Source organism: Salvelinus fontinalis, chromosome 4 (assembly GCF_029448725.1).
Source record: "Salvelinus fontinalis isolate EN_2023a chromosome 4, ASM2944872v1, whole genome shotgun sequence".
Classification (NCBI taxonomy): domain Eukaryota; kingdom Metazoa; phylum Chordata; class Actinopteri; order Salmoniformes; family Salmonidae; genus Salvelinus; species Salvelinus fontinalis.
In genome coordinates, this window is record NC_074668.1 from 65,625,719 (window position 1) to 65,643,100 (window position 17,382).

A 17,382-nucleotide genomic window follows, 5' to 3' on the forward strand; every position below is an offset into this window, starting at 1 on the left:
AATCTTAAAGTTTTGTTCAGGGTAGGGAGAACATAGAGGAGTGTGAGAATTAGAAATTAAAGTAATCTAATCCTGAAACAAATGTTCAGTAAACAAAATGACTCTCACCTGGACCTTTATATGCATCAATGTTGTTTCGTTTACCTTGGACACTCCCTGATGTGGTTTTCAGTAGAGCCCAAACTTTAGCTGTGATTTTGAGTTATAATTTGCCTTGACTGAGCCCCTACCAAACTCTACTTTCATTGATCAGTCATTGAAAAAACATACAAAATAAATGTCAACATCTTCTAAAGATACCGGTTGATAACCACATAGGCCAACTACTATAGTCATAATACTATATGATGAAATACAGTATTATTGAATATTCCTCTTCTGAAACAACCCTTAGTGAACTCAGTGTACTGTATCAATAAGGACCTGTGCCCCTGTACTAGAAGAGAACATCCTCCTAAATGCATGTGTTTTCTAGGTATGCAGGCGACGCGTGCACATGGGGCCTGATAAGAACACGCGTGACGGACACACACACAGCATGATGTCGGTTGCTGTCTTAGTTGGTGTCTCGCTGACGACTCTTATCTTAACTATGATCAAGGCCCTGGAGCGTTTCTTTTGCTATTCTAACATCTACTGTCGTTTTTGACAGTTGATAATCAGAGGGAATTAATGGACAAACTCGTGATATTGGTACTGTACAAGACCTTAGTGACATAAGCATAAAAAACTGTTAGGTAAAACCTAAATTGATGTTGTACTGTATGTAATCAACATGAAATACAATGATAAGAATCCTGTAATGATTGTCAATTGTGCTGTAATAGCTATTTTGCATTTTAGATTAGGTTTGAGGTGTCTCAAGGTTATCTCTCTTGAGGTTATCTCCAGTGTTCAACTATGGTAGCCTGGTCCCATCTCTGTTCGTGCTCTTGCCAAAAAAATAAAAATAAATGTAACCTATACTTAACTAGGCAAGTCAGTTAAGAACAAATTATTATTTACAATGATAGCCTACCAGGGAACAGTGGGTTAACTGCCTTGTTCAGGGACAGAACAACAGATTTTTACCTTGTCAGCTTAGGGATTCGATCCAGCAACCTTTGAATTACTGGCCCAACGCTCTAGCCACTGCCGCCCCTTAATGGCTGTCATTATCAAGCCAACCATGACATTGCATGATAATAAGTGATAGCGTAACTCAACTGGCACTGAGGCTTCAACTACGGGATAAAACTTCAACAAAATATGTTGTATGAGTAGGCCTGATTTGTCTGTAAAAAAAGAAGATATTGAACGAGGACAAAAGTGCCTTGCATATCTAATAGGTTGTCTAATAAGGAATTCTCTGATGGTTCGGAATAATACAACAACCTTATTCAAAAAGAAATGTATGACTGGGTCTCACCTCATTGTGATGAGCCTGAACAGCCTTCGAATAACTAACCATTAGAGACAAAACTAATCAGTGAAAGAATGTGACCGAGGGATATGGAGGCACTCAGATCGTTATCTTCAAAGCTACATTCCGACAATGCTCTCTATCACATGGTGTGGTGTCCTCAACTGTCATTGTCACAGCGCTGATACATTCCACTAGTGATGTAGAATAAGATATCATGGAGAGCTGCCAATCAATTGGCAGGTGAGTCACAGAACAGCGTCCCACAGAAACTTCAGGCAATTTCTGAGTTTTGCTTTCTTAGCCCTCTCTGCCCAAAACAGTGAATGTGGTTTGCCTGCCAATGCTGCAATACAATAACACTATTAACCATCTCTGACACCACTGAAGGTTGTAAAACCACTTGAGCTCTGAGGATAAGAGAATATGTACAATGTAAAGCAACAGGGCCCTCTCTCCTTAAACTTAGCTGTGATTGCCTTGGTGCCAGTCTGTTTTCGCTCTCTTGCCAACTACTTATTGAATTATCATGTCTTTGACAAGGAGTTGGAATGATAGCACCGATCTGGGACCAGGCTATAGCTGTGAAGGAGAGAGACAGTGAATATGAATGACACAACATCGGATATGTGAAGGGAAAGGGGAAACCTAGTCAGTTGTACAACTGAATGCATTCAACCGAAATGTGTCTTCCGTATTTAACCCAACCCCTCTGAATCAGAGAGGTGCGGGGGGCTGCCTTAATTGACGTCGACATCATCGGCATCCGGGAAGCAGATGTTGTTGGAGGTTAACTACCTTGCTCAAGGGTAGAACGGCAGATTTTTCCACCTTGCTGGCTTAAAGGAAAATAAACTATGCGTTTTGCATCATGATGATGTGGCAAATGACACTTTGTCGAATATCTTGAAAACTTGAATGCTAATATGCAAAACATTTGGGGACTGTATCAACAGTAGACTAATGAAAAGTTTTTGAGTGGGTTTGTCCTTTCAGTCAGGGATTTACAACACAAGAAGATTTATAATCCACCCATTCTGCATAATAGCATTGCTATACCACAGTAATAGAAACCAAGCCAAAGAAAACAGGAACAACAGTAAAAGTTCCATTAAGGCCCAAGCCCAGTGATTGTTTACCTTTGTCTCAGATGGCTCCTCGTACGATCTCTACTGTGAAAACGAATCAAATGTGATTTATGTGATACATTTCCAGTTTGCTCCTTTGTTCGTGTACCTTGGTTGATGCTTATGGAGGTAGCAACTGTAAATTTTTTCCTCAGACTGTTACAGAGACATACAGTATGCATTCATGAGATAGGTGATAGCGTAGAGGAATGAGAGACAGACAGCTCTCTCTGGGTGACACCGACACACGCTCACTCATAGTAGAGAGCAGAGATCACTGATCTACAACAGAGATACACTTCATCATACCTCACTGACGTGAAACCCTTCACAATGGCTAATCATGTGATAACTCACTTTTAAGATGTCACAGACTGATGCAAAACCCCTGCCAGGGTCATAAGGTTTCCTGCATCGTGATGTGTGGACAAAAAAAAAACAGGTAACGCTGAGTGATGGGGAGATAGGCTTCTGAGAAGTTTGGAGATTATTGGAGTTTTTGCACATAGAAGAAGCACGCTTTTATGAATTGGAATGTTTATGCAGCAGAATTTTGTGTTATTTTGTTGACCCCTACCCTGGTCATCCTGTGACATTCAGGCCCTGAAGTCATTGTGGTTCAAAGCTCAACCAGTAGGGTAGTAAGTGAAGTGGACAGGCTCGTAGAGCGGAGGAGCCAACCAAAACTAGCTATAAATCAGGCCCTGAGTCAATTAAATGTTAAAGTACCTTTACAGCTAATGTTTAAAAATTGACTAATCCCAACACTTTGCTGTACTAGCTGCTTTTGAAATTGCTGTACTAGCTTTGAAAATCTGTACGAGATGTACTAGCTCTGTAACTGCAACTGTACAAACTGCACTAGCTTTGAAATTGTATCTGCTCAAAGAACATACAGTGGTGTAAAGCAGGGTATCCCAAACTCAGTCCTGGGACACCCCCTGGGTGCACGTTTGAATTTTTTGCCCTAGCACTGCACAGCTGATTGAAATAATTGAAGCTTGATGATGAGTTGACTATTTGAATCAGCTTTGTAGTGCTTGGGCAAAACCCACAATGTGTGCCCAGGGGGGGCCCCAGGACCGAGTTTGGGAAACCCTGGTGTAAAGTACTTAAGTAAAAATACTTTAAAGTACTACTTAAGTCGTTTTTTGGGGTATCTGCACTTTACTTTACTATTTATATTTTTTGACAACTTTTACTTTTACTTCACTACATTCCTAAAGAGAATAATGTACTTTTTACTGCATATATTTTCCCTGACACCCAAAAGTACTCATTACATTTTGAATGCTTAGCAGGACAGGAAATGTCCAATTCACACACTTATCAAGACAACATTTCTGGTCATTCCTACTGCCTCTGATCTGGCGGACTCACTAAACACAAATGCTTTGTTTGTAAATGATGTCTGGTGTTGGAGTGTGCCCCTGGCTATCCGTAAATTTAAAAAACAAGAAAATGGTGCCGTCTGGTTTGCTTAATATAAGGAATTTGAGATGATTTCTACTTTTACTTTTGATACTTAAGTATATTTCAGCAATTACATTTACTTTTGATACTTAAGTATATTTAAAACCAAATACCTTTAGACTTTTACTCAAGTAGTATTTTACTGGTAGTTGATTCACGTTGCTTAACCCGCCCTGTGAATGGAAAGAGGGAGGAAGGCGTTTCTGTATTATTGAAGTAAGATGAAGAATTTCTCCTGACCCATGTAAAGCTGGGATATATGAGATATACGGTGCGAGTTCATGTACAAAAGCTTCAATGTCATAAATGTAAAAAAGTTGGGCCACATGTCAAGTGTTTGCAAACGGAATATCATTGTTGAAGAGTCTGAGGATGCAACACTTGTTGTCACCATCTTTGGGATGAGATGGAACGGGTTGTTGGCAGCATGAACGTACCCCCGTCCAATCTGCAGAAACTGTGTGATGCCATCGCGTTAGTATGGACCAACATCCTTTTGGAATATTTCCGACACCTTGTAGAATGCCCCGAAGAATTCAGACTGTTCTGGAGTCAAAGGGGGGTCCGACCCGGTACTACATAGATGGGTGAACCAAAATAAATTGTCAGATATCAAGAGGATCTATGGACCCAGCACATGGAGACTTGCAAGATGATGTGATAGAGTCCTGACCGACTAAGGCTTGATACTGACGTCGCTGAATGGACAGAGACCTGGCACTCAGCATTAACATTTTACTAGACAACTTTTACTTGTATTGTCTTTTTTTACTATTTAATTGAATGGTATGAGTCATTATGGGGAGGGAGAACTTGTGTGTATTCTACACCAGGATCAGGAAATTCCTGTTGTATACGGGACAACACAGGAAGTTATGACCACTCTGACATGTTTGCCAAGGTAGCCCTATTACCACCAGACTTAATCCCTGAGAAAGACAACGAAAGGTGCACATTGTTATATTAGCAGAACACCGCTTCTATGGTATTATGTAAATGGTTCTTTATTGTACATGGACTTGTTGTTACATTTGAAAGTTATCAAAACACTTAGTTTAGAATATATACATAAATTCAGCAATTTCATTCGTCTCATATTACATTGTAGGCTGCTGACCTATTCAACGCTTTATCCGGCATCTCACCATACATCTATCTGCCTGTAGTTATTGATCTCAACCTGCAGGCGGTTTGTTTGTTGTGATTGAGTGGGGGAAACAGCTGCAGGCAAAGTTTTGACAGATGGGTGTGGCAAGGATCCGTCTTCTCTATGTTACACCAAGAAAAACCCACATCAAATTACACCCCCAAGCCAACTCGCATTTGGCTTCTGTCAAGGCCTCCAGCATTTCTTGAGGAGCAAGCCAAAAAACAAGGCCAAATCAGCGGGTGCAGTTCCCCTTTAACTATAACAATGAATATAATTAAACACAAAGATAGTTTTAATGAAAGATGTTGCAACTGCAGCTTTCTATTTCATGTTCACTCTTTGTTTTAAGTGAGATGTGAGAAATTGGTGTGTGTTGATTCCTGGAACAGAGTGCATTTGGTCCTACATTCAAAAGCAGTCCCATTCCTTATTTCGCTTATATCAAATAGTGAATTTGGCCCTACTTTTATACACATAAATGGGAAGCTGCAGTTGCAACATCTTTGACTCAAACTAACTTTTCATTTATGCATTTTCATTTTGTAGTTAATATTCAACTACTAAAGACCTAGAGACACACCACTGAGTGTTTGAACACTGCAATAATAAATAATTATCAATACAACTTTATGATAAGTTATATGTTTAGTAGTTACATTTTAACTACAAAAATGAACATGCATAAACACATTGAGTCAAATATGTTGCAACTGCAGCAATCCATTTCATGTCTACAAAATTCGGGCCAAATTAAGACCGGTATTCAATCCAATCCCCAGTTATATGCATTGCGGCTTTTAAAGGCAATGTTCCAAATTCACACTGTTACAGAAATCGAGGCAAACTCCTGGAACAGAGTGAATTTGGTCCTACTTTTCAAACCAGCCCATTCCTTACATCTCACTTAGAACAAAGAGTGAATTCTGCCATACTTTTGTACATATTAAATGGGTAGTCTCCCGGGTGGCGCAGTGGTCTAGGGCACTGCATCGCAGTGCTAGCTGCGCCACCAGAGTCTCTGGGTTTGCGCCCAGGCTGGGCTGGGTTTGTGCCCAGGCTCTGTCGCAGCCGGCCGCAACCGGGAGGTCTGTGGGGCGACGCACAATTGGCATAGCGTCGTTAGGGAGGGTTTGGCCGGTAGGGATGTCCTTGTCTCAGTATGTAAAAATGTAATAAAATGTATGCACTCTACTGTAAGTCGCTCTGGATAAGAGTGTCTGCTAAATGACTAAAAATGTAAATGTAAAATGTAGTTGCAACATCTTTGACTCAAACTAACTCAAAGTTTATGCATATACATTTTTGTGGTTAATAATGACTGCCTGTGACTACCTGCTATTGATCACATACAGTATGTGTTTGAGGAAAAATGGGTGCTATAACTGAAAAGAGATAAAGGCTGTTGCCATACTTTACTTTCATCCACTGGAGTCAATAAGATAAATATCAGATGGGTTCGCTTTGTTTGTTGTTTTCTATAGAGACCGAACACACTCATCATGGACAACTACAAATACCTAGGTGTCTGGTTAGACTGTAAACTCTCCATCCAGACTCACATTAAACATCTCCAATCCAAAATTAAATCTAGAATCGGCTTCCTATTTCGAAACAAAGCATCCTTCACTCATGCTGCAAAACATACCCTCGTAAAACTGACCATCCTACCGATCCTCGACTTCAGCGATGTCATTTAGAAAATAGCTTCCAACACTACTCAACAAATTGGATGTAGTCTATCACAGTGCCATCCGTTTTGTCACCAAAGTCCCATATGCTACCCACCACTGCGACCTGTATGCTCTCGTTGGCTGGCCCTCGCTTCATACTCGTCGCCAAACCCACTGGCTCCAGGTCATCTACAAGTCTCTGCAAGGTAAAGCCCCGCCTTATCTCAGCTCACTGGTCACCATAGCAGCACCCACCCGTAGCACGCGCTCCAGCAGGTATATCTCACTGGTCACCCCCAAAGCCAATTCTTCCTTTGGCCGCCTCTCCTTCTAGTTCTCTGCTGTCAATGACTGGAACGAACTGCAAAAATCTCTGAAGCTGGAGACTCTTACCTCCCTCACTAGCTTTAAGCACCAGCTGTCAGAGCAGCTCAGAAATCACTGCACCTGTACATAGCTAATCTGTAAATAGCCCATCCAATCTATCTCATCCCCGTTCTGTATTTATGTCTCTTGCTCCTTTGCACCCCAGTATCTCTACTTGCACATTCATCTTCTGCACACCCTACCATTCCAGTGTTTAATTGCTATATTGTAATTACTTTGCCACCATGGCCTATTTATTGCCTTTACCTCTCTTATCCTACCTCATTTGCACATGCTGTATATAGATTTTTATACTGTATTATTGATTGTATGTTTGTTTATTCCATGTGTAACTCTGTGTTGTTTTATGTGTCGAACTGCTTTGCTTTATCTTGGCCAGGTCGCAGTTGCAAATGAGAACTTGTTCTCAACTAGCCTTACTGGTTAAATAAAGGTTAAATAAAAAAATAAAAAAATCATGAGACAATCAGGTGATGCAGAAAGTGACTGAACATGCTTAACTGGCGAGGTGCTTTTCACATCAGGCTTGTTGCACAATCACAGAGAATGTGACATCTTTATCACCTGGCTGTCTGCCTGTCATGCTGTTTGCTGAAGATGGGGGATGAGTGAATTGCTGCCACTCCTCCAGGACTGTGCTCCTGTTAGATCAGCAGAGGATGAATGGCTATTAAGCACTGCCATATTACACATCTGCATTCTTCTACAACAGACAGGGTCCAAATCACTTGGGCTACTCTCCTGTAGGTTCATCTGTATTTTCCCTGGATCGGTCGGTGGATGGGCTAACCACTGCTTACCAAGATTAAAAACCTCTATTTTTTTGTGTTATCTTCATGCTTTGGATCTTTTACACATGTAAAATAAAGAATACAATACAAACTGCGCATGTTAGACACAATATCCACAGATTTGTTTACTGATATAGTACATTCAAACTCATGCTTAGACAGGTAGAATAATGTGACATATTTGGCTAACAATGACATTCCCCAATAATTGGTCTCATTCTAAGTAATGCATAGTAGCAGTGCTTGTGTGATTCCACAGAAGGGGTTAGCATGTCCTCAGAAGTCTCTCTGGTGTCACTCCTGTACAATAAGTGGTTGATCCTGAGAAAGTTGCTCACTAGTCACTTAACTTGATTGTCATGCGGTTTGCTGACCTTTCACAATCAAGAGCTTTAGTGATGAGTCACGAGTGTCACCGTTGTCTTTTAGCTCCTTTTTAGACCTCTGTTTTGCTAGTCTGGTCTCAGATCTGTATGTTCTTTAGCCAACCCTTCTGACTATCATTGTGAATCAAGTTAGCTAATGCACAAACAGATCTAGGAACAGGCTACTGTTTCCCCTCTTGTCATTTAGTATTATTGTGAAAGGTTTTGACATGAAAGATCTGAATAAAAACATATTGCTGCCCGTAGACGTCACTACAGTCCCTGGTTCGAATACAGGCTGTATCACATCCGGCCGTGATTGGGAGTCCCATCGGGCGGTGCACAATTGGTCCAGCATCGTCCAGCACTGCCAGAGCCCTGCAAAATGAACTCCAGCAGGCCACAAATGTGCATGTGTCTGCTCAAACGGTCACAAACAGACTCCATGAGGGTGGTATGAGGGCCCGACGTCCACAGGTGGGGGTTGTGCTTACAGCCCAACACCGTGCAGGACGTTTGGCATTTGCCAGAGAACACCAAGATTGGCAAATTCGCCACTGGCGCCCTGTGCTCTTCACAGATGAAAGCAGGTTCACACTGAGCACATGAGCACATGTGACAGACGTGACAGAGTCTGGAGACGCCGTGGAGAACGTTCTGCTGCCTGCAACATCCTCCAGCATGACCGGTTTGGCGATGGGTCAGTCATGGTGTGGGGTGGCATTTATTTGTGGGGCCGCACAGCCATCCATGTGCTCGCCAGAGGTAGCCTGACTGCCATTAGGTACCGAGATGAGATCTTCAGACCCCTTGTGAGACCATATGCTGACACATGCACATTTGTGGCCTGCTGGAGGTCATTTTGCAGTGCTCTGGCAGTGCACCTCCTTGCACAAAGGCGGAGGTAGCGGTCCTGCTGCTGGGTTGTTGCCCTCCTACGGCCTCCTCCACGTCTCCTGATGTACTGGCCTGTCTCCTGGTAGCGCCACCATGCTCTGGACACTACGCTGACAGACACAGCAAACCTTCTTGCCACAGTTCGCATTGATGTGCCATCCTGGATGAACTGCACTACCTGAGCCACTTGTGTGGGTTGTAGACTCCGTCTCATGCTACCACTAGAGTGAGAGCACCGCCAGCATTCAAAAGTGACCAAAACATCAGCCAGGAAGCATAGGAACCGAGAAGTGGTCTGTGGTCACCACCTGCAGAATCACTCCTTTTTTGGGGGTGTCTTGCTAATTGCCTATAATTTCCACCTTTTGTCTATTCCATTTGCACAACAGCATGTGAAATGTATTGTCAATCAGTGTTGCTTCCTAAGTGGACAGTTTGATTTCACAGAAGTGTGATTGACTTGGAGTTACATTGTGTTGTTTAAGTGTTCCCTTTATTTTTTTGAGCAGTGTATATTGCTTAAGATAAAGGCCAGTCTAAGAATCTGGAATTAAATGAGCGGCACAATGAACTAGAAATAAAGTTCCAGAATCTGAGAATGTGACAGTGCCAGTATCAATGTTTAGACAAGGTCCCGTGCAGAGGGTGTGTCACATACCATACTGTACAGTAGTTATCTACATGTGAGCTGTCTCATCACTAGCTTCACTGAAAGTGGATCACTCTTTCACACACACAGCGCTGCTCTCTCGTGGCTACATTTTCAAACGTAGTAGAAAACACAGGCATCATCATGATCAGAGGATTTGAATTAATTTAAATACACTGAACAAAAATATAAATGCAACATTTTCAAAGATTTTACTGAGTTACAGTTCATATAAGGAAATCAGTCAATTTAAATTAATTAGGCCCTAATCTATGGATTTCACATGACTGGGAATACAGAACCATCTGTTGGTCATTGATACCTTAAAAATAAGGTAGGAGGGCGTGGATCAGAAAACCAGTCAGCATCTGGTGTGAACATCACTTGGCTCATGCAGCGCGACACATCTCCTTCGTATAGAGTTGGTCAGGCTGTTGATTGTGGCCTGTGTAACGTTGTCTCACTCCTCTTCAATGGCTGTCAGAAGTTGCTGGATATTGGCTGGAATTGGAACACACTGTCGTACACTTTGCTCCAGAGCATCCCAAACATGATCAATGGGTGACATGTCTGGTAAGTATGCAGGCCAGGGAAGAACTGGGACATTATCAGCTTCCAAGAATTGTGTACAGATCCTTGCATTATCATGCTGAAACATGAGGTGACGGATGAATGGCATGCCAATGGGCCCCAGGGTCTTGTCACGGTATTTCTGTGCATTCAAATTTCCATCGATAAAACGCAATTGTGTTCATTGTCCATAGCTTATGCCTGCCCATACCATAAACCCACCACCACCATAACATTGACATCAGAACATTTACATCAGAAAATCGCTTGTCTTCCATCTGCCCAGTACAGTTGAAACCGGGATTCATCTGTGAAGAGCACACTTCTCCAGGGTGTCAGTGGCTATCGAAGGTGAGCATTTGCCCACTGAAGTGAGTTACAACATCAAACTGCAGTAGGTCAAGACACTGGTGAGGATAACGAGCATGCAGATGAGCTTCCCTGTGATAGTTTCTGGCAGTTTGCGCAGCAATTCTTCAGTAGTGCAAACCCAGTTTCATCAGCTGTCTGGGTGGCTGGTCTCAAACGATCCTGCAAGTAAAGAAGACAGACTTGGAGGTCCTGGGCTGGTGCTGTTACACGTGGTCTGCAGTTGTGAGGCCGGTTGGACATACTGCCAAAACGACATTGGAGACAGCTTATTGTAGAGAAATGGCAACAGCGCTGGTCCATTAATGCAGTCAACATGCCAATTGCACACTCCCTCAAAACTTGAGACATCTGTAGCTTTGTGTTGTGTGACAACTGCACATTTTAGTGGCCTTTTATTGTTCCCAGTACAAGGTGCACCTGCGTAATGATCATGCTGTTTATTCAGCTTCATGATATTCCACCCACCTGACAGGTGTGGCATATCTTGGCAAAGGAGAAAGGCTCACTAACAGGGATGTAAACAAATTTGTGCACAACATTTGAGAGAAATAAGCTTATGGACAAATTCTGGGATCTTTTATTTCAGCTCATGAAAAATGAGACCAACACTTTACATATTGCGTTCAAATTTTTGTTCAGTGTATATTAAAAAAGACAAGAGAGAAAAAGATCCCATCAACTCTTTAAAGCTGATAATAGGAACATTCAATGTGTACATTTACAGTAATGTAATACAGCAAACAATAGCAACATTCAACAGATATAGAATATTCTACTTTGTAGAATATGGTACCAATGTTTTCAATACACACATGTCCTGTGTATTTACATTACCTGTGGTCTCACAGCCTGGCGCATTATCACTACTTAAATATGGTAAAATCAAGATCACATAGCAACTGGTTCTCTATAATCAATGTATATTAAATAAAGGCAACATTTGCTCCATATAAAAAGGTAAAAGAGAATCAAACAAGTCACTTGAGTAAGGACACTTTGTGGTATAAAGCACTGAGTTCGGTCCTGAGTTCGCTGAAGGACGGCCGGTTCCTGGTGTCGTACTGCCAGCAGCGACACATAATGGCATACACATCTGGAGGACAGGAGTTTGGGGCTAGCATCCGGTATCCTAGGAGACGGGACAGGAGAACATGATTGGACATCAGGTTGGCTTCACCTGGGGTTAATCCAGAGGGGTGTAATGTTTTGGACTCCTGTACTGAGCTGACCTAACTCCATATTGTACCGAGTCATGTCTGTTCTATACACTTCTATAATGTTGCATCACCACTCCTAAACTAGTTACACGGACTGTCTGAGTTAACCTTGTATCCTTATTGACCTTTTTATTTTTGCACTGTTTATGCACACTCACAGAGTCTTACACACTCACTGCTCACTCACACATAATATGCACATACATTTATACTGACTCTACACACACGTACACCCACTCACATACAAGCTGCTGCTACTCTGTATATTTTATATCCTGATGCCTTGTCACCTTACCTCTATACATATCTACCTCCATCACTCCAGTAGCCCTGCACATTGTAAATATGGTATTGGAACTGACCCTGTATATAATATGCTTACTTACTTTATTGTGTTCTTCATATTTTTTTTTTCTCCTGTTTTTTTCTAGTAATACATTATTGCATTGCATTATTGATTATTGCATTGTCGGGTTTTGAGTTTGCAAGAAAGGCATTTCACTGCACTTGTGCATGTGACATTAAAACTTGAAACTCCTACAGAGCACAAACTACAGTCAACTCCAAATGCTGACTAATGTGTTAGAAATCTCATTGACTCGCTGTACCTTTCTCCACCTCGTCCCGTGTCTGCTGGTTGGACATGCTGGTGTAGGGGGTGACTCCCCTGGAGAATATCTCCCATAGGAGAACTCCAAAACTCCACACGTCACTCTCCGTGGTGTACCTCCCTGAAACACAGGCAGGGAGCAGCATTGAGATAGCTATTACATTTGACAGTGATCCTGTAGAGATGCCATACCCATTCAACTGTACACTATTCCACAATCACAGCTTGAGAAAAGTAGTGATAGAGTTTTGAAATGAAGCTTCCTCTAAGCACCGAAAGGTATGTTCTGACTTTTATTCTGACAGCACTCCAACCCCAGAGAGCACAGTTCAGCGTGTGTCTGTTAGAGATGACATTTCAGAGAAATACAAAAGCAGTACACTGATCACAGGGTGAGGAATGATGGCTGGGTTGACAGGTTGTTGCCATGTTTAGTGGGTTCTCTCTAGCCTTGGGATATGCAGAGAGATTGATGAATAAAGAGAGGAGGGGGGAGAGGGATGGTTGTGAGTGTTGTGGCCGTGGGGCAGAGCCAGATGGGACGTACCGTAGTTGAGGGCTTCGGGGGCCGTCCATTTGACAGGGATCTGTTTGAGGCCCCCCGCGGCAGAGTAGACCCCGTCCTGCTGCTCGCGAGACATCCCAAAGTCACTGATCTTCACCCTGCTCTGTTCTCCCACCAGACAGTTACGGGCTGCTAGGTCCCTGCACACACACAGAGAGACAGAGAGAGAGCGAGAGAGAGCGAGAGAGAGCGAGAGAGAGCGAGAGAGAGCGAGAGAGAGAGAGAGAGAGAGAGAGAGAGAGAGAGAGCGAGAGAGAGCGAGAGAGAGCGAGAGAGAGCGAGAGAGAGCGAGAGAGAGCGAGAGAGAGCGAGAGAGAGCGAGAGAGAGCGAGAGAGAGCGAGAGAGAGCGAGAGAGAGCGAGAGAGAGCGAGAGAGAGCGAGAGAGAGCGAGAGAGAGCGAGAGAGAGCGAGAGAGAGCGAGAGAGAGCGAGAGAGAGCGAGAGAGAGCGAGAGAGAGCGAGAGAGAGCGAGAGAGAGCGAGAGAGAGCGAGAGAGAGCGAGAGAGAGCGAGAGAGAGCGAGAGAGAGCGAGAGAGAGCGAGAGAGAGCGAGAGAGAGCGAGAGCGAGCGAGAGCGAGCGAGAGCGAGAGAGAGAGAGAGAGAGCGAGAGAGAGAGAGAGAGAGAGAGAGAGAGAGAGAGAGAGAGAGAGAGAGAGAGAGAGAGAGAGAGCGAGAGAGAGAGAGAGAGCGAGAGAGAGAGAGAGAGAGGGTAAGGAAAAGAGGAGCAAGACAGAGGGGTTGAGGGAAGAAATTAGAAGGCAATATAATCAAAAAGTCGAAAAAACAGATAGAAGATGAGCCAGAGAGGGAGAGTGAGAAAGAGCGAGCGAGAAAGAGAGCGAGCAAGTAAGCGAGAAAAGTGAGTGAGAACGAGAGCGCCAAAGAGAGAACCAGAGAGAGCGAGAGCCAGAGAAGGAAGCAAATGACAGCCGATAAATAAGTGAGAGAAAATCAGCAGCTCTTGTCATCTGTGGGCTCCCTGATGCAGGGTATAGTAGTGAGCAGAGGCAATTTGACATGCAGTGTTCGGAGGAGTGTTAGAGGGTAACAGGGGCTGGAGCATCCAGCCTGGATGTGTTCCTGCTTGGTTAATTATCCAGCACTCCTCTGATGAGCCAGGACTCTGAGCCCTCTGTCCTCTGCAACCTCCTCAGAGACACGGCAGCTTAACACTCCTAGGGTCATTCCTACGCTACAGGCTCCAGTAATCCCTTCACACTGTGTAAACTTCACTGTCCCAAAAATCTCAATCTGTTTCATCATCTAGAATAAATTGTGCAATCAAAGGCAATGTAATCACATTCTATGGCAGCCTTCATTCATCTCAATGTCTGAGAAGACTAGATCCATCTCCCTAGCCTCTCACCGGTGGATGCATTTCTTGCTCTCCAGATACTCCATGCCAGATGCCACATTCTCTGCCATTTTCACCAGCATATTTGACTTCAGGTTGTGACCTTCGCTGCGCAGGAAGGACAGGAAGTCTCCCCCTGGCAGAACACACACAGTCACACAGACACTTTATCAGTCCATTGTAATGATAGCTGTGGTTAGTGTAAAGGCCCTCGACAGATTGGCTCACCTTGTACCAGCTCCATAATGATATAGATGGGTTGTTTCTGTGTGCAGACACCAATCAGCTTCACTATGTTAGGATGGTCATACTGCTTCAGGATCCTGCACAGCAGAGAGTCAGCAAGGTCAATGTGAATGAGAGAGAGACAGAGAAAGAGAACGAGAGAGGGAGAGGGAGAAACAGACTGACCTGGCCTCCATAAGGAACCTGTTCTTGTGTTCTGGGGCCAGGTTCTCTCTGCAGGCTTTCACAGCTACAGGGGTGTTGTCAGAAAGCAGACAACCACTGTACACCTCCCCAAAGTTACCCTAGACAACAGACACACATCAGGCTTCATTCTGGATCTTGGCTGAAACAAAAACAGAAGGCCAACCTGACAATCAGAGCCTCTCATAACTCCAAACAGACATTCCACGGGTGGTGAGCTCACCCGGCCAATGCTCTGCCCCAGGATGACATCATCGTGTTCCAGAACCCACTTGTCCTGGAGGGAGAGAGACAGAGAGGAAGCAATCAGAGATACCAGTGCTGCTGTTCCTTCTGAATGGGTAGACTGGCATTGCAGCCTGGTAGAAGCATTTCGGACCAACTTCTAAAACTGCGTTGTACGAGTGTAAAATAGTGTATGTGTACAGTATGTGTGTGTGTGTGTGTGTGTATGTGTAGAATGGAGACCTTGTAGTGTGTGCAAAACACTGGAGCCCTTTTGATGGGCAGCATGGTGTTAGTACAGTATGCACGCAGCTCTAGACTCTAGAGAACATGTGAGTGTGGTATGTATAGCACTCTGCAGGAGGGTGGAGAGAAAGTATGAGTATGTGGATCTTGGGAGCTCATTAAAATCTGATGGATCCTAACGTGGAGACAGCTGCTACACAGAGTGGTGAGCAGAGCAGGTGTGTTCCGAGCCCATTCACTCACAACATGCTCAGGAGAGGTGTAATAGAAGCGTGCGCGCATGCAGGCACACACACAGTGCTTTGCACACACTACAAGGTCGCTATTCCACACACACACAAAATATAGACCTACATACAGTGGGGCAAAAAAGTATTTAGTCAGCCACCAATTGTGCAAGTTCTCCCACTTAAAAAGATGAGAGGCCTGTAATTTTCATCACAGGTACACTTCAACTGTGACAGACAAAATGAAAAAAAAAAAAATCCAGAAAATCACATTGTAGGATTTTTAATTAATTAATTTGCAAATTATGGTGGAAAATAAGTATTTGGTCTCCTACAAACAAGCACGATTTCTGGCTCTCACAGACCTGTAACTTCTTCTTTAAGAGGCTCCTCTGTCCTCCACTCGTTACCTGTATTAATGGCACCTGTTTGAACTTGTTATCAGTATAAAAGACACCTGTCCACAACCTCAAACAGTCACACTCCAAACTCCACTATGGCCAAGACCAAAGAGCTGTCAAAGTACACCAGAAACAAAATTGTAGACCTGCACCAGGCTGGGAAGACTGAATCTGCAATAGGTAAGCAGCTTGGTTTGAAGAAATCAACTGTGGGAGCAATTATTAGGAAAAGGAAGACATACAAGACCACTGATAATCTCCCTCGATCTGGGGCTCCACGCAAGATCTCACCCCGTGGGGTCAAAATGATCTCAAGAACGGTGAGCAAAAATCCCAGAACCACACGGGGGACCTAGTGAATGACCTGCAGAGAGCTGGGACCAAAGTAACAAAGCCTACCATCAGTAACACACTACGCCGCCATTGACTCAAATCCTGCAGTGGCAGACGTGTCCCCCTGCTTAAGCCAGTACATGTCCAGGCCCGTCTGAAGTTTGCTAGAGAGCATTTGGATGATCCAGAAGAAGATTGGGAGAATGTCATATGGTCAGATGAAACCAAAATATAACTTTTTGGTAAAAACTCAACTCGTCGTGTTTGGAAGACAAAGAATGCTGAGTTGCATCCAAAGAACACCATACCTAATGTGAAGCATGGGGGTGGAAACATCATGCTTTGAGGCTGTTTTTCTGCAAAGGGACCAGGACGACTGATCCGTGTAAAGGAAAGAATGAATGGGGCCATGTATCGTGAGATTTTGAGTGAAAACCTCCTTCCATCAGTAAGGGCATTGAAGATGAAATGTGGCTGGGTCTTTCAGCATGACAATGATCCCAAACACACCGCCCGGGCAACGAAGGAGTGGCTTCGTAAGAAGCATTTCAAGGTCCTGGAGTGGCCTAGCCAGTCTCCAGATCTCAACCCCATAGAAAATCTTTGGAGGGAGCTGAAAGTCCGTGTTGCCCAGCAACAGCCCCAAAACATCAATGCTCTAGAGGAGATCTGCATGGAGGAATGGGCCAAAATACCAGCAACAGTGTGTGAAAACTTACAGAAAACGTTTGACCTCTGTCATTGCCAACAAAGGGTATATAACAAAGTATTGAGATAAACTTTTGTTATTGACCAAATACTTATTTTCCACCATAATTTACAAATAAATTCATTAAAAATCCTACAATGTGATTTTCTGGATTTTTTTTCTTCTCATTTTGTCTGTCATAGTTGAAGTGTACCTGTGATGAAAATTACAGGC

The 17,382-nt window shown here is 43.5% G+C and overlaps 1 protein-coding gene across 2 annotated transcripts in view; it reads right to left on the reverse strand.

Moving 5' to 3' along the window:
• Positions 1 to 11,407: 11,407 nt before the first annotated feature.
• The window catches only part of LOC129854206 (tyrosine-protein kinase Fes/Fps-like), a 42,176-nt gene continuing 36,201 nt past the window's right edge, over positions 11,408 to 17,382 (reverse strand). For both annotated transcript variants that reach the window (XM_055921000.1, XM_055921001.1), the window contains 7 exons: positions 15,252 to 15,305; positions 15,011 to 15,129; positions 14,828 to 14,922; positions 14,612 to 14,735; positions 13,228 to 13,385; positions 12,679 to 12,801; positions 11,408 to 11,982 (listed from right to left, as the gene is read on the reverse strand). In XM_055921000.1, the coding sequence (XP_055776975.1) occupies positions 11,831 to 11,982; positions 12,679 to 12,801; positions 13,228 to 13,385; positions 14,612 to 14,735; positions 14,828 to 14,922; positions 15,011 to 15,129; positions 15,252 to 15,305 (825 nt within the window). In that variant the 3' untranslated portion in view covers positions 11,408 to 11,830. The remainder of the gene's footprint in view (positions 11,983 to 12,678; positions 12,802 to 13,227; positions 13,386 to 14,611; positions 14,736 to 14,827; positions 14,923 to 15,010; positions 15,130 to 15,251; positions 15,306 to 17,382) is intronic.